At 37.3% G+C, this 26,024-nt stretch overlaps 1 protein-coding gene across 10 annotated transcripts in view; it reads right to left on the reverse strand.

Annotated features, from left to right (window-relative positions):
• MYT1L (myelin transcription factor 1 like) overlaps positions 1-26,024 on the reverse strand; it is a 294,590-nt gene that overhangs the window by 2,081 nt on the left and 266,485 nt on the right. For 5 of the 10 annotated variants that reach the window (XM_071741820.1, XM_071741819.1, XM_071741817.1 and 2 more), the window contains 6 exons: positions 21,277-21,360; positions 19,786-20,007; positions 7,048-7,139; positions 5,198-5,301; positions 1,015-1,158; positions 1-692 (listed from right to left, as the gene is read on the reverse strand). The exon at positions 1-692 is cut by the window's left edge and continues 2,081 nt beyond it. In XM_071741820.1, the coding sequence (XP_071597921.1) occupies positions 552-692; positions 1,015-1,158; positions 5,198-5,301; positions 7,048-7,139; positions 19,786-20,007; positions 21,277-21,360 (787 nt within the window). In that variant the 3' untranslated portion in view covers positions 1-551. Of the gene's footprint in view, positions 693-1,014; positions 1,159-5,191; positions 5,302-7,047; positions 7,140-19,785; positions 20,008-21,276; positions 21,361-26,024 lie in introns of all 10 variants that reach the window. The other 5 variants (XM_071741823.1, XM_071741816.1, XM_071741821.1 and 2 more) reach the window with 1 other exon arrangement.

Below are 26,024 nucleotides of genomic sequence, written 5' to 3' on the forward strand. Positions count from 1 at the left end.
TTTCAAGCATTGTTCAAAAATAAAGCATTTTTGCAACCAATTCTTGCTATGAAACAATATGCACACAAAATGTATTTCTTAAATCCCATAAAATCCTCCAACATGAGGCAAAATGATAGTGTTTAAAAAGTGGCTGCAGACCGCAACATTGTCATTCAAAGCTGTTTTTTTTTTTTGTCCATTTCAGTTCAAAATACTAAAACATTTAATCACTAAAGCATTAAAAAGAATTTACACTCTATTTATTTTGATCAGCTTACCTCTTCAGAAATATATATACCCCAAAAATGTGCATACATTAGCAGCTATAAACATTACATGGCATATCACACTATGTCAGCTTATATGAAAACGTACAAAATGTGAATGTATTCAAAAAACTATTCTGCAGTTACTATCTTTAAAGCAAGACATAAAATCATTATGAAGTCTTGTAAGCATAACACTGTTTCAAACAGAAATAAATATATAACACTTTCTGGTAAATTACAGCAGCAAAAAACAAGAGGCATCCTTTTTTTAAGCAAGACTTTCACCACTATAGCAGCTGTTCAGACCTGAATTCCTCTCACAGCCTGCTTTATATTTTCCAGTAGGGCTTTATTTTCTGGACTCTGATAACGATCTTGATTTGTATACATGTCCGTCAAAGTGGTCACGTAAGCATCAAAATTTTGTTCATTGATTGGTTCCTACGAGATATTAAATAGTAGTTCATATACAACTTTTATTTTATTAATCGTATATTCATTTAAGCATAACATAATATCAAGGCATATTGCCACCATTTGTTATAATACTTAAAATGCCTATTTAGTTCTTACTTAATGTTACAGGATACACTGGAACAGGCCCTCCATGTCTTTGTTAGCAGTTAAATGTATCGTTATGGTTTCAGTGTTGTTACCACAAATATCCAACTGGTTGATGAAACATAAACATAAAAAAGACATCTATTGTATGAAGTGAACTGAAGATCGCCAAATTCCTTAACTTGTGCTCTCAATCACTTACCATATGTGGCAGCTGGATATTAGCTAGACTATGAATTAAAGACTGGCTTAAATTGGCCAATTCATGAAGAAGAGACTCATTTTGCTGTTCGATTACTTTGTTCTCCTCTTCTATCGTCTTCAGGTTGCTCTCCATTGTGGTAATCTAAAATAGACAAATTGATGTACAATGTAATCTAAGGCAAGCTTCTATAAAACATTCACTTTTTGAAGAGAGAGATTACAGAAATACCATGGAAAGGAAAAAAATGTCTATTCATTCACATTCGAAAAGCTTTTCCTTGGGTCTGCAGTTCCTACAATCATTAAGGGTTTCTTACTTCTACTGTGATTCATGTTGTATGTGACTTTAGCAGATCATCTTTTTGATATTGGAAATAGTGAATGAACTTGGATTTGATTCCACTTCTTCAGAGCTTTTCTTTTTGAGTTGAACGGCTTTAAGAAGGACCTTAGTTCTGCCAGTGTACCCATGTCATTAAACATTCCTGCTACTAGGATCTTGCTGTAGGGACAGTCTGCTGCAAGCCATGCATTTCTTATATTTTCTGATAGATAGGTAGATAGATAGATAGATAGATAGATAGAGATACAAGTTTAACATGCCCAGCTCCTTGTTGCCAGTGTCTAGTGCTTTGTAAGTAAAATTTGATTTTATACAAATTCACAGGGTTGCTTTTGAAAGATGAAGAATTGCAAGTTATTGTGAAGTTTAGAAAATATTCTAATGGTACAGTGACTTGCAGACCTGAAGGAACTGAAGAAAATTTACATATAGAAAGAAGAATTGGTCTCTGGGGCATGACTAAATATACAGGTGAAGACAACTGGGAGTATACTCTGCCTGTGTTCTCAGGTGACAAGAAATAAGTTAGCTCTGACCACCCTTGAGCCAAAAAGCATTACTGAGAGGCAACTTTCCCAAGCTTCTGCAGAGCTCTGTGCTAATGAAGCTGCAAGGATTTCATATGAGCACTGGTTTATATTCAGCTCGGTGAGAACACAAGCAGACCTGTCTATGTAGTGAAATGAGGCAACCAGGTGCCTCTAATTGCCAGGTAGTGGGCATGAGCTTGTGTTAAGCCCACCTGTGCCTGATTAGGGCGGGCCCCTACTGCGCATGAGCAGGATTAGGGGGCCAATAAAAGGTGAAACTTGAAGCACAGGCTCAGCTCACGCCTGAGCAATTAGTGGCACTTGGTTGCCTCATTTCACTACATGTCTACACCTTCCTTTGTAGACCTGTCCTTACTTTCCGCATTGGTTGACAACTGTTAACATCTATTACAAAGTGTACAGTATGCTTTTGTGTGTGTTTATGTTAAAATGTGCACTGATAAGAAGGCAAAAAAAGATGTCAGAGAAGTGGAAAAAAATGGCAAAGGTTTTTAATTCTCAAAATGAGCTGTATCTATTTCTTCATTGGCACAGACAGTGAACTGTGGAAAGAACTGATACAATTTAAATGCCAGTGTGAAGACTTGGGGGGTTGTGTGGCAGAAGCAGGCAGAAGGGGAAAAGTTTCTTAAGTGAGTATTAAGCTGATCATGGGTAAGTATGTTTTAGGAAATTGGTGGCATAATCAGGTCTTTAGATGTCTTAAGTTTTATTCTGGACATAAAGCTTCATTCTTCTTATGGAAATACAGCTCATTGGTTGGCAGAAATAACTTTTACAAGTGATATGGCCACATGAAACAATCTTCAAGTATCTCTAACTTGGACTACAGGTTTTTATATAGCATTTAATCCAAGCTGTCAGTATTGCCGGGGCATGGTTTTGTTAATAAATTAATACTGAGGTATTCCCATGACGTATTATAGTAGGCAAATTATTTTCTTCATCTTTGAAACTAGAAACTTATCTTCTCCTCATGTTTTACTTTCAGCTTGTTTATATGGGAAAGTAATGCTGTATGCAAATACAAAACATCTTTTGTAGGTTCTTGCTAGAGTCATGCTCCAATATTTGCCCTAAACCGTTTTTTTTTTCTTTATGACAGACTAATGTGAAGAATCTGATGCCAATGAAGGCCCTACTACATATGAAATTCTACTCTTGACTCACGTGAACTTAAGTTGCAGCTCACATTTTGTAGATTTTCTAGCTAGTGTAGCACTGCTACTTAAGTAATTTTTCTTTTGCCATGGGAGATGATGACTATCTGCAAATACAGTGGCAGCTGATCAGCATATCTTGCAATTCCATTTAGTAAGTATCTTAAGACAACTGGCATGCTTAATTATTGCATTCACTTGCTTAACGGCTAAACTTTCCCTCCCAGATTTTACCCTAAAACTAAAGAATGTTGACTTGTAAATATTCTAAACCCAGGATCTCTTGTTTCTTGTATGAGATTTGCAGATTTTTCGTTTGCCCTCTCAACTTGATGTGTTTCTGCCCCTCTCATACTTTTGAATCTGTATGTTAAATTGGGGCAAATTTATTAAAAGATCTTAGATTAAAGATACTTTCTTCCAAGTCTTATGAAGAAGAGCAGATGAATAAAGGAGAGTCCTATGAATGCTCCAACTAAGAAAAAGGCTGCAGCATGACGTCTCACCTAACTAAATATAGAAGATTTTACATGAAAGGGAAGTTTCTTTTTTATAAAAAGCTTTCACTGGTACTTGCAGTCATATGGGATCTGTAAATCTGTGTCAAACAAGAGTGTTGTTAGGTCTGATGTTCACAGAACTTCCACTATTTTCCCATTGTGTTCCTTGCCTGCAATAGGCTTTGGGTTTTGGTTTTTTGTTTTCTTTTTTAGTTCATGTGGTTAAAAATAAAATTTGAACTGCAGAGAGTCGGTGACAACTGGAACATTTACTCAGTGTACACATAAAAGCAAAAGTGTTCCACATTTTTTTAAATCTTAGCTAAATCAGTCTGCATGTCAACAGCACCCTCAATACCTTACCAAGTAAAATTTAAAAAAGGCAGATTGGAAGCTGTCCAATTCAAAAGTTAGGACCAAATTCCTCCAGCATAAAAACATATCTAATTTTCCTGCCATTAATTCTTCTTCATTCTTCTTCACAGATTTTGCCCTCATTACACTAGAGTCATACTTGATCATACCAAAAAACAGTGTAAAAGAGATGTCAAATCCCCTAAAAGCTTAATAATGACAACAGAACCCTGAATACAGGCATAAGAAGTGAGGTTTCAATATCAATTTGGCCGAGGTTTACAAGTCAGAGGAAAACCAAACAGATCCTGACTTCTCTTTAGGAGTACACAAGAAAAGGAGAAGGAATGGCATATGGCACTCTTTTCCACAAGTAGCAGACAAAGAAGGAACAAGGAATGGTTTCCATCAAGATCAATTGGATTAGTATGACTCTGGGGCTAAATGCTGATAAATGGTGAGAACTGTGGTAAATTTTACTCTTGGCCTCTGAGTTCAAATTATGTGAAGAAAAAAGTACCAGAAGCACCAGAAGAACACTGGAAAATGTGAAGGAAATAATTCAATAAATTTCCTTCCTTAGCCTTCTACATCCTGTGTTAGGACTGGTGAAAGATGAGTATTTAAATAATAGTGTAATGTTAGTTCTTCTGGCTTTGGTTTTTTGTTTGTTTGTAGGCATTTTTTGGGAGGGGGGAGTTTGGTTTGGGTTTTTTTTTTTTGCTTTGTTTTCTTGGTTTTTTTGTGGTTTTTTTTAAAACAGACTTATGATGTGAATCCTAAAAGGAATTAAGCTGGATCTGTGCAACCATTTTTGCTGCCAAGAGCTGCAGTTAGTGTGACTACAATATGAAGTGACGTGTAACAGGTGTTCATTTCCCCCTCTGTAACACAGACCTGGCAAAAGCAAAAGCCATGTTGTTCATCTGGAGTATCTCACCTTGTAACAAGTTAATAACCATGAAGTCACCCAATATTTTACCTGCTATTAGAAAAGCATAGCCTTATCAAGGGGAAATACAAAGCTGGCCACAAGAATCCATGCTTTTGCCTTTGTTTTAAAGAAAAAATTTGGCTAGCCTTTTTTTTAAATGCTGGCAACTGATGTGGAGGTTACATAATAGATATTATTTTATGATTTCATCAATGGGAGATAACAGATAGAAACTTTAATATGTAAGAAACATAAAAAGGGAACTATATATTCCCTATATTTCTTTAAATCAGTCATGTAGAAAAAGCAGCTGAATTTAGGGCTTCATAAAACTGTTACCTGAGTTCTGAGTTTAATCATATCAGCTTCCATCTGGGAGTTGGATTCATTTAGTTCTTTGATTTCTTCATCTAACTGTTTAATTTCTTCATCATTTTCTATACCTGTGTGATATAAAAATAAAAAGGATGTTAAGATAATTAAGCTTTAAATCAGAGTTCAGTGGATTAATTATTTCCATATTTGAAAATAAATTTATTCACATAATAGTCTTAAACTAAAAACAAAAAAGGGAAGCATTCTTCAAATTCTTCTTTTGAACTTAAACCAAAGCATTTTCTACTACTTTTACAAATTGCAGTAATTTTCCAGTGAAAGTGCTGAAAAAGCCTAAATCAGCAAGACACACCTTTTTCTTTATATGTACTGATTTAACTTTAATTATAAGAAATGCACCTGCAGCAACAAATTCTGCTCCACTGCCATATGTAACTTATTTGAAAGACCCCATCCATTTATGGATCTTCTAGAGTAAAAGAAACATGCTAATCTCTTCATATTACAGCCTGGTAAAAATATTTGGTAACTAATTCAAAAGATATTTTTTTACCAACACAATGAAATAATATTGATGCTCTGGAATATATTGTGTTTCTGCTACTGCTAGTAACAGTTTCATGGTTCAGAAGAGTGTTAATAAATAATGATATATAGAATAATTTTCAAAATTGGGGTGATTTCTGAGTTTTATGGCATAAACATATAAAGAACAAAAAGTTAGATATACCTGCATCTTTAAGGATTTATACACGAATACACTGTAAAGTTTTTATTTACTTTACATATCCTTTATTTATTTACATATCCTTTTAATTACTACCACAAAGCATAAAACAGCCCCAAGAAGAGGTAGATCTGTTTTCTCTCAAGTCTCCCTGAGCCAGAGGAACAGGTGTTCCCACTGTCTTGTTCCTACTCTAGTGCAAATCTCACATACCTCTTCCCTCAAGGATACTGTCTGCTTCCCTAAGTACCCAAAATGTCCATATACCAATCCTTAAGGCTTTCTTCCTGGGTATGGCAGATGCAATTTTCAGTACTAACCAGTTAGTAGAGGAAATTACATCTACATCTTCCACTCCCTGTACCTAGCTATTGAACAAAGACAATGGAGACTTTCTCCAGCTGTGCTGGAAATATGAGTTTCAATGACACTGTGTTGACAAAGCATTTTCTAGAAATGTTTCATGTCTCTCAAGCACAGTCAACACCAAAAGTTAGGAGGGCAGTATTTTTAGGCATGCACATTCACAGGTTAGGAAACTACATACATCTTTCCATTAAAACTCCCAGTATAGACTTATGTTCATTACATCTTTGAACAGAAGCACCTACATTTTGCTTTAACTGCACTTCAGCTATAAGGTACTATCCTGACTTTCATCCAAGGTACTTTCATCATCTTCCCTGAAACTCAAGGTTCACAGGAGGGACTACAGATTATTGGACATGAACTGGCAGAAGGCCATCTATGTTTGCCAAAGGTTACAGAGCCACAGCTCCAAATGAATTCAAAAGAGCTCATAAGGACTTGACACTGTTAATATTTTTCTCTTCTGAATCCTGAAATAATGTAAGAGCAACTATCCATCTTTGATGAATGAGATGTGAACCAGAAAAGGAAAATGGTATATTCTACTCTGAAATATTTTAGTATTTTAGATGCATGTAGACATAACTCAGGCCATTTTGACCACTCCACTGCTGGCTCAGATTTCTACAGCATAAAACCCAGCTTCTACTGACAGTGAATTAATGATATATGCAAAGAAGATTTACACTTGTAAGAAAAAAGCCAATCGAGAATAACAATTAAGTAATATTTTAAAAGGTAATGATTAAAAATTTACCATTACTGGCCCGCTGCTTTATTGTTAGCATTTGTTCTCCAGACAGTTTTGCTTTCTTCATTGCTGAAGTAGCTCTGGGGCATCCTGATAAACTGTGAACAGTAACGAATCTGTTAATTTTGATCTGTAATACAATCCTGTAATAAAAACAGTATCAGAAACTAGGTTTATCTTCATGGCCTGGCACTGAAAGAGTGTGTTAGTTTGAAAAAAAAGCACTTACCAGCAGTGATTTCATGGTTTTATTCTTTCTTCGAAATTCTGTTTGTACAGACAGCTAATATATGTCAGATATATCTTGTAAAACTGCAAGCCTGAGAACAACATTCCAATTTTCTAAAGATGCAATGCTTTTATTAGAGAGTTTTATTTTAAAAGCTGTTACTGTGTGAATAGTCCACTTTGAATATAAAAGTCCCTGCTCTGAACTTCCATGCTTTTTAATTCATATGTTCAAGCAGGGAACTGAATGGGGAGAGAAGGAGACATGAGCTAACTCTAACATCCAAAATTAACTCTTACAAACTATGCTTTTCTTTGTGAATATCACCAACTAAGCTGGCTAAATTGCTCTTTTCTAAATTATGTCTTTAAAAGGCAGTAACCATGTGTTGGCTTGTTGTTGTAGCCCAAGAAGTCATTTCCATAAAAATTATATTGCTTGAAGAGAGATATATGTATCTTTTAGAATGTATAGTTTTTACACTTATGGATGTATTTCTTTTCTCTCACATTGTCTAATTATTAAGCTTTTTAATTACTCTGTACAAACCACCATGATAACAAATATAGTCCTAGCAGGTTTTATAGTACAAATAAAAAAAAAATCATCAGATAGTGCTCACTATTTTATAAATAACTGTATACATCAAACTACCAATTTTTTCACTTCTTTAATGTAGTTGCACTATCACAGATTAGAGAAATTATGCATTAAATCTAATTTAACAATTGAAAGCTATAGTTTTATTCTCAGCAGTCACTAGCAGTGAAAATGCACTTACTGAACAACACCTTATTGCTTCAACATTTAAAGTTTCATAGCCATTGAAACTAGATAGTGTCACATAGTTCTTACTGCATAGTCAAATATTTCCTCTTCAGAACCAAAAAAACCTTTTTAATTGTACAAATCAAACAGAGCTAATACCCAACTAATCTCACTGTAACATGGAACAAGCATCTGAAGAATGTTGTACCTTCATTTAAAATCATTTATTTAATCAAACATTCAACTTCCTACTAAATACATTCCTGTAATTTAAATATAATGTTTAATTATTGAAAATGTTTCTCCCAAATTCCTGGACCACTATTATCAAGTGCAGCCATCCAATAAATGAAACTTCCCAGAAAAATGTCTTAAAAATAAATCCTTTCCTCAGCAAAAGACTCAGTGTTCAGCCTTTTTTATAGCCCTGTTGCAGAGAAGATAAATAAAACAATATAGTAGTATCAAGAAACAGCATGAGCTATTAGCTTTTGACTGTAGACTTGTTGGTAGGATACCAAATTATTGCTCCAAGTTCTGCTACAGAGTCACTGTGCAACTGTAAATTATCCTCTTGAAGTGTCAAAGAGACCTCTGAGGAAGATTAAGGAGAGGATTAGGCATTTTGGGAAAAAAACAGTTGGCTCAGGGAAAGGAATGAAAGGTAACATGTATATGCAAAGTTTCTGCATAATTTTATAGACTTATTTTTTTAATATGTTCAATTGATTTAATGGATTTCTTCATATTTTGTCCTTAATGTTTTTCAGGATATGAAGTTATTGGGCATTGTAACAACTGTGTCAGCTCACTCTCATCTTGGTAGCAGCCTTTTCCTCTCTAAAGGTCTTGAGTGATGACAACCTAGATAATCCCTCAAAATAAAATTAACCTTCAAACAGGGCATAAGTATAGCATTGGGACCCAAATCAGACCAGCATGAAACCTGGATGCCAGAACTGTGCACCTGGAAGTGCAGAGGCAAAACGAAACAAAGGCAAATATGTTCACAGGTATTGGAAATCTACTCCGAAGTTCAGTGTGCACACATCCAAACTTCGGTGCTGAAATCCCATCTTATTTTCAGTCTATAGTTATGTATACCAAATTTCTAGGACTGCCTAGCCCTGCAGATATCATTTCAACTTTTATGAAAAGTTACCTCTCTACTAGAGTTCTGTGTTCTCCAAATCATGGCCATGCCTGGAGGCGCAGGTACAACATCCCATGTTTGCACTACACTTTCCTGCTCTACAAACCAGGGTGGCCCACACTCTAGCTGCTAAGTGACAACTTTTATGTGTCTGTCCATAGGAGTGGCCAAAAATGAACAGAGGATCCTACCCTTCCTGTGGCTTTGTGCAATTTCAGATAGCATGCAAAACTCCTAGAGCTACCAAATTATAACACAGAGGAAGATGCCATCTGCTTCCTCTGTAGGTCTCCACTGGCAAATTTATCTGTTCATTCATTCCATATTGTATGTAAATGGATTAGCTCACCCTGAGCTGGGTACTTATAATTTCAGTGAAGCAGATACTAAGTTAACTAAATCAGAGGATTGAAGGATTGAGTTCTACTACAGTTTATTTAACCTAGCTAATTTTTTCAGAAGTTAATAGGATAAATATATCAATATGCATCATCTTTGTTCAGTTATATTCTAAGTCTTCATTGTATCAGAAGTGGGCTGTTGTACAAAGGCTGAACATCATAGAGGTGTAAAGTTAAAAAAAAAAAAAGCTTGAATTGATATCCCAGTGAGACTGGGAATGGCTCAAGACTTCTAGAAGACTGGGGGATAGAAGGAGAGAATATAAAAAGGAGTAGGTATGATTTTATTTTTCTCAATTAGCTTCAGATGTTATTTGCCTCTACATGACTGGCAAACAAAAGAATACAAGGAAAAACCATTTCAATGCTTTCAGAATTAAGCAAACTATGCTTTAAACATCTCAAAACTCAAAAAAACCCCCAAGAGAAACATGCTATCTAGTACTTCTAGTAGTGTTAACACTTATCCTCATATCAAATTTAAAGCCTTTATGGTTGACGCCTGTCATAGGTTTTCTGTTATAAGTGGAATTAGTGTGTAATCCTGTTTTGTTTTATTTTTTTATATTTTAACAAATCTCACACTGACTTCTACACAAACATGCAGTTCCACAGCTTGTTCATTCCAGCAAAGAGCTAGTAAAATTAGCCACAGTTATGTAACTTGCTACCGCATTATTCTCATATACAAGAAATCATGCAAAAGAAAATACAAATGCAGTTGACTATTCTTTCCATAATGAAACAATAATAAAGCTTTCTAATGACATTGCTGTGTGTACCACTGTAATAAATACAGTATAAACATATGAGGCATCATTTATCTCTGTCAGATTGTGGATGCCACTGAGCTTTAAGTGGAAGCTTTTTTGTGGGGCTGTGAGAAAACTGTTAAAGTTATCAAGGGACAGATCCTGCAAACCTCCTGTTAGGTGTGAGCTAAAATTTGTGCTCTCAAACTTTGCTGGTTGGCTGGGAATTTCTGACATCATAACACATAACTAATATTGGAAATGTGCTTCTGTTGGGTGTGGGTGCTAAATGCAGAGCTGCACAGCTGGGACCTCCTCATGCAGCTTTGTCTTGCAGGGCATGGCACTGCCCATGCAACAGATGTTTTCTACAGGACTGCAGGACTGATGGGTAGAATGGGTAACTGGATTTTATGACATGCAAGTTAGGCTTGCATTTATCAGACTTCTTTTTACAGGAAGACTTTATAAATGTAGGCATGCAGAGTAAAATTCTAGTAGATCTATAAATTCTAGTAAACAAGCTCCCTCTATATGCACAGTTTACCCTATCTGCCCTGAATAGTAGTGACTGACCAAATCATCTAAAAGGTATGCAGAAAGAATATATGCACTAATCAGGATAAAGAGTATATGGTGATTGCATCTGTTAGAGTTGAACACACCATGAAGAATGAATTTTCTTTCTTGTTTAGGACTGTGGTTACATAATTGCAGCCTATGCCTAGCCATATATTCAGTGGATTTGAAAATGAGGTGAAATTGGTCCAAAAATAAAAGGAAAATTAATGCAGGAAAAAGTTTGAAAGAGACATCTAGCTAGTGTTTAGTGCACATTTGACAAGAAACTTCGTTTAAAACCAAATAAATGTGGGCTCAAATCCTGAAGTGCCCAAAGAATGTTATTGCATTACCTTCAGGGATGCAAACAAGAGAGGACGTCAGAGTGCAGGATCATTGATCAAGTGGAGCAATTTTCTGGGTGACTGATCTCAGCTATCTGGGTTCCAGCTGTGCTCTGTTAAATATGTTTTTTTTTGCCTCAGCAGACATATGCAGTCTGGTCCCTATTGAAGTTAAATGAATTGTACTTGGCCTGTCAAGTGAGGAAAACATTTTCCAAACAGAGAAGTAGGGATGTGGAGGAGACAAAGGTCAAATAAAATGCAACTTTGATTTTGGTGTGTGAAGAGCCAAAGTTTACAGAGAAATAAAGAATAGGATGTAAAGAATCCAGAGCCTCAACCTGCAGTACCCAGAAAGCATCCTGAGGGCTAACTTTATAAACACTGTAAGACGTTGATGGATTAGCTATCAGAGTGATTTTTCAAAAAGTTAGCAAAATGAAACCTTTTTCCTGTTTATTAGAAACATTGTCCGCAGACTAGCGACAGGAATATATCGCGTTCAAGGGACCTCTTTTAGCTAGAGACAGATCCAAAAGAAGCCCCAGTTGTAAATCCTTTTGAAATTCATGGAAATACAGATCACAGTGAAAAGTACTGTTTTATTTTATTAATGGATGAAACATTACTTTTATGACTAAACTGCTGTGCTTTTTGGCAATGTTTGAAGTTAAAGTTAAGAGATCAAACTCAGTGATCAAAGTGACCCTTTCCTTGGTTTAGTATTAAATCTATGAAGCATTCATTTTTTGTATGTTGAAGGGTATCAGATTTAGTAATTTCCTTATTCTCCTGAGTAAATTCTGCTATACACCTTATAGGATGAAATAGTCTCTGCATAAGGCCAGCAGATATAAAAGGAGCCCTTCCTGGCCCAGCACTCATTTTTATTTACATTCCAGGGGAAAAGGCTTTTCCCCAGCTTCTCATTCAGCTGTGAAGTAAAGGGAGTCCAGGAGACAGGTTTTTTAAACAAGGTAGTTTTGTTTTCATAGATATTTCTGTGATGCATGGAAGAATCTCTCCTCCACACTAGGTACACAACACCAACTACCTCTGTGCTGTATTGGAAGAAATAATCTGTTCATCTCAATTTCAGAATTCTTTTTCAAAGATAATTGCAACTAATGTGGCCTTTTTTAGGCTATTTTCTGGCTAAAGCTTGGGTGGGTTTTTGCAGGTTTTTTTGAGCATTCACAAGTGACACATGAATGTCTGTGAAGAACTTTCACTTAAATTTTCAATCAGGAGTGAAACTAAGTTGAAAAGACTAAAAGCTTGATGTAATGTGTAAACTGGCAGCTCTTAATCCAAGCTGCTTTCCAAATCTGCAGAGGAAAGTAGCTAAGATTTTATTTTGGAAAAGTAAATCTTTGCATTGGGTCCAAAACTAAGAAAAGTTAAAACAATAACCAAGTGGTCATAAAAGAAATATAACCATTGCGAGTAAAAAAAATTGTAACCTTTTCAGTATTATTTTAATGATATCTGATCATCATTTCAGAAAAACTTCTGGGAAAGTGTTACCTTTTTTATTTTGGAGGGAGGAGTAAAACAGCTTCACTGGTCAGTGAAGCAGCAAATAGAGAACTAGGTCAAGTGAATGACCACGATAACCACAATCTGAGAGGTCATTTACTTTTCACTTGAGTTTTAAAAGGTAGAATAGTGCTATAGCTTAATTACACCTAGTCCTCATAAGAAAAAGTGTTTAAAAAATGTATTTGGTACGAAAAACAAAGATAGAAATTATGCAGAACTATAAACAAGGCCAAGCTGAGAGTAAAAGGACCTGAGAGCAGACTCAGTTGGAAAGGAATCCCCCTGAGGCATAAGTATGAAACAGAATAGTTATTCATTTCCATTTGTTAAAAAAAAGAAGAATGTAGAGACACTTGAACTTTAAGAGCCCTGCCAAAGCTGCCCTTCAGCTGGGCACAATAGTCTCGTGGTAAATTTACATCATATTTTGTTAAATGAAGTTGCTTAGTCAGCAAAGAGGCTCTGTGGGTGGGCTTTTCAGATGTGCTAATGAGCTTTGACTTGTATCATCCCTGAACAGGGAAAGGGTTTTGGCTCTTGCCCAGTGACAGTTCTTCATTTATTCTCTGGTGAGTGAGGAAGTGCTACAGCAGATTAGATGATTTACAAGTGGCCCTAGCACTAAGTTATGGGGTGCACTTAATGGGACCCCACTGATGGGCCCTGGAGCTGAGGGTTGGCTCCTGCAAAGTTTATCAGCCTCTCTCCTGTCCTGTGACCACACACAACAGGACTCAAGTCTTGTAGACCAGTGGATTTGCTGTATCTACCAGTCAAACAGGGCATGTGTTGTGAAGACAACATGATGAGACTTCTCTGTGTATCTTTAGCTACATACCTCTACTTAGTGCTCCTGGACAACTAAAAATTTAATGCGATCTATTTAATGACCGTGCCCAGCTCATCCTAGGCACTTAAAATGAAGCACTGTTTCTCTAGGCACTAGTAGAGACAGCAGACAGAAAAAAGGTTCTTCAAGAGGAAAATTCGTCCCACATGAAATCTAAAAACCCATCTAGTTATCTCTGGGCTTTTTTATGGGGTATGTCTGGAATGAGGACAAACAGGCTTATAACCAGAGAACTTCTGCTAAGTGCCTGAAATCAAGGAGATGTCACATTGTAAGCACCTGTACAAATTACTGTCTGCTGTCATTTGTCAGCTCTGCTAAGCAAAATGATTTTTCTTTAAATTGTGTGGTCTGCTTTTTCCAATATGAATTTCATATTATTTTCTCCTTGACTTTGCCAAGGTAAGTAAATCTCTTAAATCCTTTTAGATTAGCTCCCTGTTAGGTGCTTTCCAGTTTAATAGACTGGACATCTGATAAAAATGCTACTCCAGCCTTCTTGCAGCTCATAATGAATAAAGAGCTGGCAGAACTACCCACAGTCAAAAGGCCTAACTCTTTCAACAGCCAGGCTCTGCATTTACTCACTTCTGATTTTTGCCAGATTTTAACTGATTTGACTGAAATCTTCCATGGTAGTTGTCCGGCAAGGGTAATTTTTTTTCTATATTCCATTTCTCAGAATATAACTGTATACTGTTTCTTTCTCCATATACCTTATTTTGCTCATAACGAGGGGGAAAAAAAAAGCCTGAGTAAATCATTTGGACATACTCTGCAGATTTGAGTTAGATTTGGCTGCCAGACACTCTGTGCAATTTTTGTGTCTGACACCTGGGAGCACCTTCTCCGCCATCTGAGCCCCCATTCAGGGCTTCAGGGCCCAGAGCAGAGGCTGCTGGCTGGAAGCAGCACTGCTGAGACCACCTGTCTGGTTCTGACTCTGCTCAGGAGAAGCCACCTGAGCGCCTGCGACCTCAGATGCTGAGGACTGAAGAAGAGCAGAAGGAAGAGGAAAGGCCAAAGAGAAGCCATGGTGACAGAGAAAGGAAGAAGGCCAGCACACATTCAGTAGGAAAGGAGGAGGATGGCATGAGGAATGTGCTGAAAAATTGTTTTAAAAGACACTTTTCCTTCGACCTTATGGGGCAAAACCAAAATTCCTGAGTCAAAAAATTCTTTGTACTCCAGGATCCACCTCACAGATTTTAGTTTGGTTTTTTTTTTTTCTTTTTTATGTATGTTATTACATTTAATTGCCATGTTTCTCTCCCTGCCTTCTTAGGAATGTCAGAATGTATCCATGTCTGTCATATTTCAGTAATGTCACCATGATGACCTTTATGATTGTCATTTACAGTTACTGCTAAATACAGCGAGTTTGGTTAGTTCTGTACTCACATCGTGTGAGGCTTTTCCTGGTGAATTGCAACATAGAGTTTGTAGGGAAAAAAATAAGAGGGAAACAGCAAAATAAATCAGTGAAATGAAAAGGAAAGACAGATTAAAACAAACAAACATGCTAAACAACTTCTCAAAACCTACCAGGGAAAAAGCAAACCAGTGAAAACTAAGAGTGAATTAATGTTGACCCAAATGTGGCACTCACTGTGTCAACTCACTGTAGCAACAAAACCAAGGTCAAGAGCTGACTTGACAAGAGGCCTGGCTAGGAATAGATGCAGTGAAATAATTTAGTGAATTCAACATTAAAAGCTTCTTACAAATCTGAAATTTGACAATATTTGTGTTTCATAAACAGATAAATGGAGGAAAAAGAAAATTTTTCTCTCTGAAAAGTTTCCATCATTTTCTACATTATCCTAAACATAGCATAGGAACACCTTTCAAAAGTGCCTTTTAGCCTTTGGTTCCCTTACAGACATAATTGCTGGACAGAAATTCCTCACAAGCATGTTTTTTTTCAGAAGTTTAAAGCACCCTTAGAATTCATCTGGCAGCTTGGATTATTTGTGTTTAATGGATGCTCAATTATTTTTTGTTGTGGCTACACAAGGTGTTTTATCATGACATATCTCACTTTTGCACTGTGGTTCACAGTACCAACCTACAGTATCAAAATATACCTTCTTATGTCTTTAATTTGCATTAATCCACAGTGAACATTGCTTTGTAACTACATATATGTGACTACATATATATATATTAAGCTTTTAAGTTTTCTTCTTTGCCTTTATCTTGTTTTAGAATTCATGTTTTATTTCAAGTAAGTTACCTAGCCTGCTGAAAAGCCCACACCTGATAGGAACCAATTATGTCCATCTAAATTCTGAGTACTTTCATTTCTCCATGAACTTAAAGGAGTTAGTATTTCAGACAATATAGAATAATGTAAGTCCTGCTGTCTTATCTACAGGCCTCATACAAGGCTGCATCAACACAAATGCTATTTCAGGTCCAAGAATGTGCAGGACTAATTTTGTTCAAATAAAAGAGGTTGCCAGATTACATAAAAAACATAAAAATCAGAATAATCTGAGGCCTTCTTATGCCCTTTTGTAATCATTCAACCCATTTCTGAAATACTTACTAAACTAAAGGTAAACATTTTTATGGTTTTAAATGCTGGAGCTGAGAAATTCTGATGCTAGGAGAGGATATGACTGCAGGCAAAGATTGAAAGCTCTGCAATAGTTTATGAGCAAATTTGAAGGCACTAGCACATGTTTGGAGATGCAAAGCATCTGGATTATAGAGCTATATGCCCCTCTGACACCCTGCATCTGAACACCCACTCCAGCTAAACCCTGGGGTTAGCTGCTTTTTTTTGGACACAAGCTCAAGATGCAGCCCTGAGCACCAAGAGGTTTGTCTGTAGGAGGCCCTTGCAGAACTTCCCTTGAGGTTGACGACACAGGCTTTTTGTACAGTATCTATTTCTAGCAAAGCACATTTTATGGAAAAAAAAAGGATCTGCACAAGAAAATCTACATCTCCATCCTTCTTTCCTCATATGTGTCATCTACTTTATGCTTTATGTGTTGGGAGCTCAGAATGCTTCTCTGATTCTGTGGGAGTGCTGGCATTTGCCTCCTAATAAAGCAGCTGCTGAGGGCAGCTCCTGTCTTGAGTTTTATCTTTTTTTTTTTTCACCCTTTCCTAATCTTCCTGTCCCCAGGTTTAGCAATGCAGCTGTGCCCCTCAGAGCCATGACCAACCTAGAATTTTTTTAGGAAACACAACAGGCAGTGCTCCTTCATTCAGCTCAGAATGTGCATGTGAAGTGATGGCTGAACTGACTGCAGTGCTATCATCTTGCTGCAGGCTTTCTGACAGCCTTACCCTTAACCAGGCCTTCCTCTGCATAAAATGCATAGGCCTGGATAGTCATATGTAAACCTTGCCTATAACCTCCTCACAAGTTTCACATATGTTCCTTCAGAAAGGAAAAGACACTGGATGATGTCTCTTACCTCCCTCCAGTACGTTCAGGTATTTTGCAAGCAAGAACATACCCTTGCTGCTCAAATACAAATCCCATTCTTTGACCCTGTTTACAAATCTTTGAGTCCCACTGTCCCTAGTGAGGATACTCCAGTCCTCAGGTATACTAAAGAAAAATTCCCTCTCTCCACATTTTTATTTCTATTTAGCACTACCTTGTAAATGCATAAAATACTTACAATTTGATAATTTCTTCTACATTATGGCTCTAATAGCATATGGTTTTGTACTGGTTTTGGCTGGGATAGACTTAATTTTTCTCATAGTACCTGCTATGGGCCTGTGCTTTGGATTTGTGACCAAACCAGTGTTGGTAATACAGGGATGTTTTATTGCAGAGCAGTGCTTACAGAGTCAAGGCCTTCTGCTTCTCACACTGCCCCATCAGTGAGTAGGCTGGGGGTGGGCAAGAAGATGGAAGGGGAAACAGGTGGGACAGCTGACCCCAACTGGCCAAAGGGATATCCCAGCAATGAAATCTGGGAGAAGAAAATGGAAAGGAGGACATTCAGAATAATGGTGTTTTTTTTCAAGGTAACTCTCATGCTTGAAGGAGCCCTGCTTTCCTGAAGATGACTGACCACCTGCCTGCCCATGGGAAGCAGTGAATGAATTCCTTGTTTTGCTTTGCTTATGTGGGCAGATTTTGCTTTCCTTAGTAAACTGCCTTTGTCCCAACTCATGAATTTTCTCTTTTACCCCTTAGATTCTCTACTTCATCCTACTGGGAGAGAGAGCTATGAGGGCTGAGCTCCCTACTGGGGCTGAATCACAGCATTTTCCATACTAAAGGGGATTGAAAAGCTCCATTTCTGTATTTGAAATAAGTGAGCACTGATTTAAATAGAAGTGGGCAGGAGATGGGAGAAAGAGAATTGGTTTGGATCTGAAAAGCCACTTCTGAATTTAATTTTCACTGAAGTCAGCACAAGCACATCTCTCCTTTGCCAAGGAGCAGGGCTTCTAAATTCAAGTGTATTCTGAGAAAGTCCCCAAATGGTCATTGTATTAGAAATGACGCCATCCAAAAGAAGCTTTTTAAATAAAATATGAGTATGTCAGGGCCTGTTCAAGAACCAAACTGGAAAGCTACAGTATAATAACCAATTTACATTTCATTATAACTATTTCATTTGCCTATCTACTGATTCCATGCTTACACACCTTCCAATTCATATTCATATTGCTGATAGGTCACCTAATTTCACACTGGCCTCTCCTGCTAGCACAGACTCCTTGAAGTATTTCACTCTTAAACCTTTGCTTCGAGTCCCTTGTGATAACCCTCTGTTGCCATTTCTTTCCTATGCAAAACTCCTTGACAAAATAAACCTATGCATATGAATTTCTGCCAACAGACACAGCTAATGTTAAATAAACAGAAAACCTTTTTTGGGCCTTTGTTCATAGGGTAAGACTAATGTTTACTGATTTTTTTTACTGGCTTTTTCAATTGAAGAAGTACTTCTACTTTAGAAGCATGTATATACAAATATACATATATTTAAATTCCACATAATTTCAGTTGGAGAAGGTTTTTAACTAAGTCCTCATCTACCAGTGCTTGTGGATTATCTCATCGGTATCAGTGGAATCAAACCATGTGTAGAATGTGCAAAAACAGCTCTAAGAAATCTTTGCCGCAAAAACCTCAGAAGGCATATGTATATATATATATATACACACATATATATATACATATATATATATATCTTTAATTAATGCAACAATTGGCATAATTGTCACAATTTGATCTGCCATCCCAGTTTCCAGAGTGTTATAGATATTTGGATAATAGCACAGTAACAGCTTTCTAAGAATGGCAGAATATCAGTGGCAGAACTGACTACACAGCACGATCAGTTGCTTTAGTTAACTAAAAGGTACAGAAGTTCAGCTGAGGTCTGCCAGGAGAGGAGTGACAAATTAGTCACATTGGCTTGAAATATCTGAAGTAATAGAGTTTTATATTAGTGATTATATAATAAAAATCTGCTCTGGTATTACAGTCATCTTCAGGCTGAGATTTTCACCCCAAGCTGCAAGAACATCCTTGCTTCTTCATAAGCTAATATTTAAAATGACAGCAAGATTTATCCTTAACATACTGGTTACTGTCTCTTGCTTAACATTTTTTGCTAAGTTCACAAAAAATTTGGCTTTGTATTTCTCTTGTCAGATATTTATATTTAATTTGTTTTAATTTATCTTCTGTATTCTACTCTTATTGTTTTGAGTGAACATTTTCATTACTAAATGATTAAAAGTATTTTGGTTTTATGGAACTGGTTCCTAAAATTCTTTAGTTCCATTCTTTGATGTTCATGAACCAACACTGTGTACAACATCTTTGAAAATAAGAGGGATTCAGATGTATAATTTGTCCAGAGTCACTTGAAAAAGTATTAGGAAATTTACAGCTATTGTCATGCACACTTTTCCCCCTAATGTTTTCTATGTATTATAGACTCAGATTATGGTCTCTACCTACACGGACTTTCATAAAAAAATCATGTGTCTTAGTTTCCAGTTATCTACAAACGTGGGAAGATTATTTTTCAAAGTTAAAATGAAATTCAAAAGGATAGAGAAATGACATGACAAAAAGATATATTTCAAATCTTACTAATCTAATTTAAACAATAAGCATAAGTGAAGAAAGAAGCTATAGTTACTCACCTACGATGAGTAAGAAAACTACCACTGACATGTCCTGAGCCATCACATCCTGGGGTTGGACATGACATTCCTTCCGTCTTCACTGACTTCCAGGAGAACTGTGAGCCATTTAGGTACCCATCCTTTTGCCTTTTGGCAGCTAGAGGACACCCTGACGCACTGCGATGGGATGCATATTTTCCAGTTATATGACCCTGACCATCACAACCAGGAACTGGACATCTGGATAGCAGATAGATGAGATAAACTTTATTGTCTTGACATCATATACCTGGTAGCCTCTACAACAAAGTCAAAATAAACCCAACATGAAAAGAAAAGAAAATCATGCCCTGTGGTTTTAAAAAGGAGTCAAGATACCCTGTAGTGGGTAACATTAAAAGCATATAAAAAAATATGTTTACTGATAAACTGTAAGGAGGCTTGTAGACAAAGTCACAGCTGTTGATACTGTGCAATTACAACAGAAGGACAGAGATATATATTTAAATTGCAGGTGTTCATTACGGTAAATATCAGATTGGAATTGAAATGTTGGCTACTGAGCTCTGCTCAGCATGGAAATTGCCCATAAAAACTCAATAAGCATAAAATCCTACTTAGTATAATCCTCGGTACATTTTATTTATGTGTATAGAGTCTAAAGAAGACTTGTCTGAAGTCATGAAAATGTTAGGTATAAACAGGTATAAAGTGATCATAGTGCCATATCAGAAATGCTGAGTATTTAACCACTCTATGAATAGGAGAGATTATAACAAACTATGCACTACAGCATAGGGAGGTCAGTGAAGGCAGTTCTGTATTCATCTGGTGTCTTTCATTGCTTGGGAATTCACCCATACATTTGCCCTGTATACTTCTAAAAAGCAAATAAGCAGGGTTAGAAGGAGCAGGTCAGAAAATACAAAGTGAAATGTTTAAAGAAAATAATGGTTTTGGGTATAGTCCCACATAACACATGTCAAGATAAATCTGGTTACTTCACTGCCCTACATAAATTCCTTCACCAAGGATACAATCCTGAAAGGTCTTAGAAGTCACTACACCTGTTGAGTTCAGTGGCCACCAATGTCAGGGCACCTTGTAAGAAGAAACCAAGACCTATAGGTAGGCATTTTTTCTTGTTGCAAACTGCATATAGCCAGATTTTTTTCAGCAATCTTCTATAAATACTCAATTCTGTATTCCCAGAACTACGTTATTTATCATGTATGGTTTTCCATGAACATGCAAACATGTTCAAGGGTTTTTTAGGCCATAAGGATCTTCACAAATTGTTTTTTTAATTTTCTGTGAAAAAATTATAGAAGATTGTATCCTTTGCTACAATAAATCAGTACAAATCCTTGATTTGCATTTCACTCATAGAAATCAATGTCCATCTGCTTTTGGATAGCCATCACATAGCACATAAGCCTAAATAAAAAGCTGAAGATATATATGACCTTGTAAAACACATGAGGGCCCTTAGACAACATTTGTTCTCACCTAATTGGCTCTTGGTCTTCTTTGTCTTCCTTGCTCTGTGCTATCCTGATTCCACTTTTCTTTGCTCGCGGACAGCCTGAAAGACTGAGTGAAAGAAAAACTGCTGAAATGCCATTTCTTATTCTTGGGTAGAGTTTTCAAGGGATGTGTTTTCTATCTGAAAAACTGTCAGAAGAGGTAATCCTGTCCAGTTTCCAAACTCAAAACTCAGGCAGTTTAAATAAGGAGAGGTGATGCCTGCAGCCACGAGGGGGAATCCGTGTCCCTCGGTGGTCGAAGCCGGACAGGACTGTGGGCGCTGGGCAGACCACACACACAGGCAGTCCCTGAGGAGCAGGGAAAGCAGCTCTTAAACTCTCCAGCTGACTCAGAAGCAGCTGCAACAGCTTTAAAAGGAATAGAAGGCAGTGTTTCAGATCTGAGAGACATTACGATCTCTGTATGTCTAGGAGGGATAGAAGAAAAGGCTTAAAAGCAGAGGAGTCTTTGGATCTCATGGTAGGACTAACGATTTCTCTAGGGAGCACGTTAGAAACACAATAAAACCTTCTCAAATGTCATATAAGAATCCTGTAGCTGAACAAAAAACTCAGCAGATTTCAGAGCTGTACAATGCCTTTGTGAGAAAAAATTTAAATACTCAGAACTCACCCAGACAAAAAGATTTGGTAGAGACTAAGTTATGTAAAACATTACATTTAACTAGACACTGAGAATATAGTTTGTAACTACACAAGATGGAAAAAGATCTGGAAATGGAAAAATCTACTCCAAGATTTTATAAGCTCATCTTTCCCATTGGACATGAAAACTTCATTACAGAAAACATATAGTACACTTGACAATTACTTTAATAGATATCTAAAGTTTTTTTTAAGTAGTTGCTATCTGAGGACACAGATACATCTATGCAAAAATCATGCTTTGTCCTCTATTCAAATATTGTTTCCACCTTAAAATATCAATATTAAAAAAGAAATCCATCAGTAGAACCCAGCCTTCAAAATCATTGAGATGAGAGACAAATTAGTGTCACTAAAGAAAAATTGCCACAGAGAAAGAAACAAAAGCATAAGTTTTTGTTTCAGCAGAACAGAAGGTACTTCAGTGTTGTGCAGTAGGTCCTGCCTTCAGGGAAAAGAAACAGAAACAGTTGTAGCATAATTTTCAGTTATTTTGTCTTGTCAAGACCAGCAAGGACTGAGAGGAAAAAGCAGAGAAAAGAGTGATGCAAGCACAGACAGAATTCAGTGTTGGTAAATGAAAAACAGACAAAAATAGAATTTACATGCTGTAAAGTCATAAATAAGTCAGCTAAAGTAAGGGAAGAATATTATCAGAAGATATTTGGACATAGAGAGGTGGCATGGCTACATCTGTAGTGATAAACAGAAGGGACCTAGAACCTTGATCAAAGATCAGCAGGCTCACAGTCATACAGCTAAACTGTCTGCTGATGTAAAGCACGACAGCCACATCCGTATTGCTGAGCCCCAAATCATGCCTGGAAATTGTCTGGGAGATTTTCAGTGGTTTGGGGCAAGGACCATGCCAGAAGACATCTTAAAATTTTGAGTTTAGGTTTTTGTGTTCTGATGCTTAGGCCTATGCTCTCATCCCATTTAATTTTCTACTTTAAATGCAACTGATTTACTTCATTTTTAAAGTGAGCCACTCTGTATTCATATTTACATGGTGAATATCAAGGTATCATAGTTCCTTGTGTAGAAACTAAGCCTCAGAAAGCCTGTGCCAATTAAAAATAGTTTTCTTTCAAAAGAGTGATACCATAATCTGTAAGAAAACAAAGGCAGGAGGAACAGAGTCTGAGGGATTTAGAATAAGAGGAAGCAGGTTCTGGGGCAATGGGGCAGTTTGGGAACAGATTGGTTCATTGTCTCCCACATAGCCTGAATTGTAGTGGAGGGGAGGGGAGAGGAGAGGAGTTACAAGCATTCTTAGCTTACTGTGTAAGAATAATCAGATTTTGCATCAGAAAACTCAATAGTTAATAGAAATGCCTCATAAAGCAATACTTTTTTTAGCAGGTATACAGATGGGTATGCTTGCAGATGATGACATTTTTATAGCAAAATCTGAATGAAGAATTTCTGTCTTCACTAATGATTTAATGTTTTCTACATATTAAAGCAAGCTAATTTTCCCCTACTTACTGGTATTTTGGTGCATTATCTTTTTGCAATAGATCATTCTATTCTGGCATTATGATTTATTAGAAAATTCTAAGACCTTTCTACTCCTCTAAACCGACATTTGCAATAGACAGCTTCTGAGGTTATGATTAATTCATTCTTCCTCTGACAGCAGATTCACCAAGGAAACACATGCCAAGGAGAAGCCTTTGTTTTTATTTTTTTTAATCCTATAATGACCCAAAGCTTTTAAAAAGTAAACATATTATTTCATTTTTATATCAGGTCAATTCCTCATATATGAAGATAAAAGACAACAAAGAAAATCCAACACTGGTACATGCTGCTACAACTTCTTGCATACATTGAATGGGTGTGTGGAACTGCAGAGTTATGGCACAGCTGAATTTGCCTTCATGTGTGCTTGCTGTTAAGCAGCCATTTTAAACACAAATGATACCTAGATGTCTTGGCAGCCAGTTAGGAGGGAAGTTTGGAATTTCTTTCCTTCTGAAACTGAAAGGGTTAGTAATAAAAAGAAAAATAGTTATTCAGTTGCCAGCAGAGGTAAGTGCTAGTTTTCAGTGTGTGAATTAGAAAACCTTCCTGTGAACGTGCTCTGAGGTCTTTCACTCCTAGCATCTCCAGATTTAGGCTACTGTTTTGCTACTCTTTGGAAGAGCATGCATTTTGCAGCCTCACCAACTCAGAGAACAGCCTCAGCAGATACCATGACCTGAACAGTTAGGGACTGGCTCTGTGTAAATGTCACAGGTCTCCTGGGTATTAAGAAAAGAAGACATTACTCCTGCAGTGTCAACTTCCCCATGCCTGCAGACAGACAAAGATCTGTGGCAACGTGGTATTTCTAGAGGTTGAATGTGTTAAATCCCAGTGGACTGGACAAATTCCAGTCAATTCAATTAGTTTTGCAGAATTACTTTTTATATCTTTAAGCATACTGAGTATGCTGCAGAATTAAATTACAGCTTAGTCTAGCACCCACCTACACAAATGCAAAAATGTAAGAATTTGAAGGTGAAACACGGTAACACCACCCAGATCATGGTCTGGTCCCACAGTGGCAGGGAGACAATGTCTAGGGAAAGGGTTTAAAAAAGGAGCTGACATGCAGTAATTTTTCCCCGATAACCTTGCCAGCTTTTAGTTTTCTTGTTTGTGACACTTTGCCTTTTTCATATTCCCTTCCCCGTCTGTTTCTAGTTATATAGATGACAGCTTCCTGAAATAGCAAAACCAGATTATAGAATCATAGAATCACAGAATGGTTTGGGTTTGAAGGGACCTTAAAGATCACCTAGTTCCAACCCTCCTGCATGGGCAGGGACACCTTCCACTATATCAGGTTGCTCAAGGCCCCATCCAACCTGGCCTTGAATGCCTCCAGGGAGGGGGCAGCCACAACTTCCTTGGGCAACCTGTGCCAGTGTCTCACCACCCTCACAGGAAGGAATTTCTTACTTATATCTAACCTAAATCTCACCTCTTCAAGTTTCAAACCATTTTTCCTTGTCCTTTCACTACACACCTTTGTAAAAAGCCCTGCCCCAAATTTCTTGTAGACCCCCTTCAGGTATTGGAAGGTTCCCATAAGGTCACCTCAGAGCCTCCTTTTCTCCAAGCTGAACACCCCCAACCTCTTTAGCCTGTCTTCATAGAGGAGGTGCTCCAGCCCTCTGATCATTTCAGTGGCTCTCCTCTGGTCATGTTTCAGAAGCTCCATCTCTTTCATGTGTTGGGGGCACCAGAACTGGACACAGTACTCCAGGTGGGGTCTCACAAGGGCAGAGCAGAGGGGGAGAATCACGTCCCTCAACTGACTGTCTGATTCTTCTGATGCAGCCCAGGACTGGGTTGGCTTTCTGAGCTGCACGCTCACAGTGATTGCTCATGTTAAGCTTCTGGTCTGCTACCATCCCCAAGTCCTTCTCTTCAGGGCTGTCTGCAACCTTTTCTCCTCTCAGCCTGCATTCATGCGTGGGATTGCCTTGACCCAGGTGCAGAACCTTGTACTTGGTCTTGTTGAATTTCATGCAGTCTGCATGAGTCTGCTTCTCAAGCCTGTCAAGGTCCCTCTGGATGGCTTCCCTTCCCACTAACATGTTGATTTCACCACACAGTTTGATGTCATCAGCAAATTTGCCAAGGGTGCATTTGCTTCTGCTCTCCATGTTGCCAACAGAGACATTAAACAGCACTGGTCTGACTACTGACCCTTGAGGAACACTTCTCCATTTGGAATCTGAGCGGCTGATCACAACTCTTAGGGTACAACCACCCAGCCAGTTCCTTATCATAGTGCTGGTAGAGGTGTAAGCACATATATACTACATATAGTCTACATATAGTTAGATGTATTTCTAAATTTCATCTTAAAACCCTTGAAACTGTGATTTACTCTCCTACATCATGTAAGTGCTTTTAAAATGTTTGCACCTTCTTTATAATGTTATTTGTACTTTTTATGTTTAACTGTTCTTTAATGAAATTATTATTGTGACCTTTCATTCTTACAGCATGTAAAGGTATGGCACCCACCCAATGTCTATGTTACTTATGGTTTGAGTTTAAACT

The sequence above is a fragment of the Heliangelus exortis genome, chromosome 3 (assembly GCF_036169615.1).
Source record: "Heliangelus exortis chromosome 3, bHelExo1.hap1, whole genome shotgun sequence".
NCBI lineage: Eukaryota > Metazoa > Chordata > Aves > Apodiformes > Trochilidae > Heliangelus > Heliangelus exortis.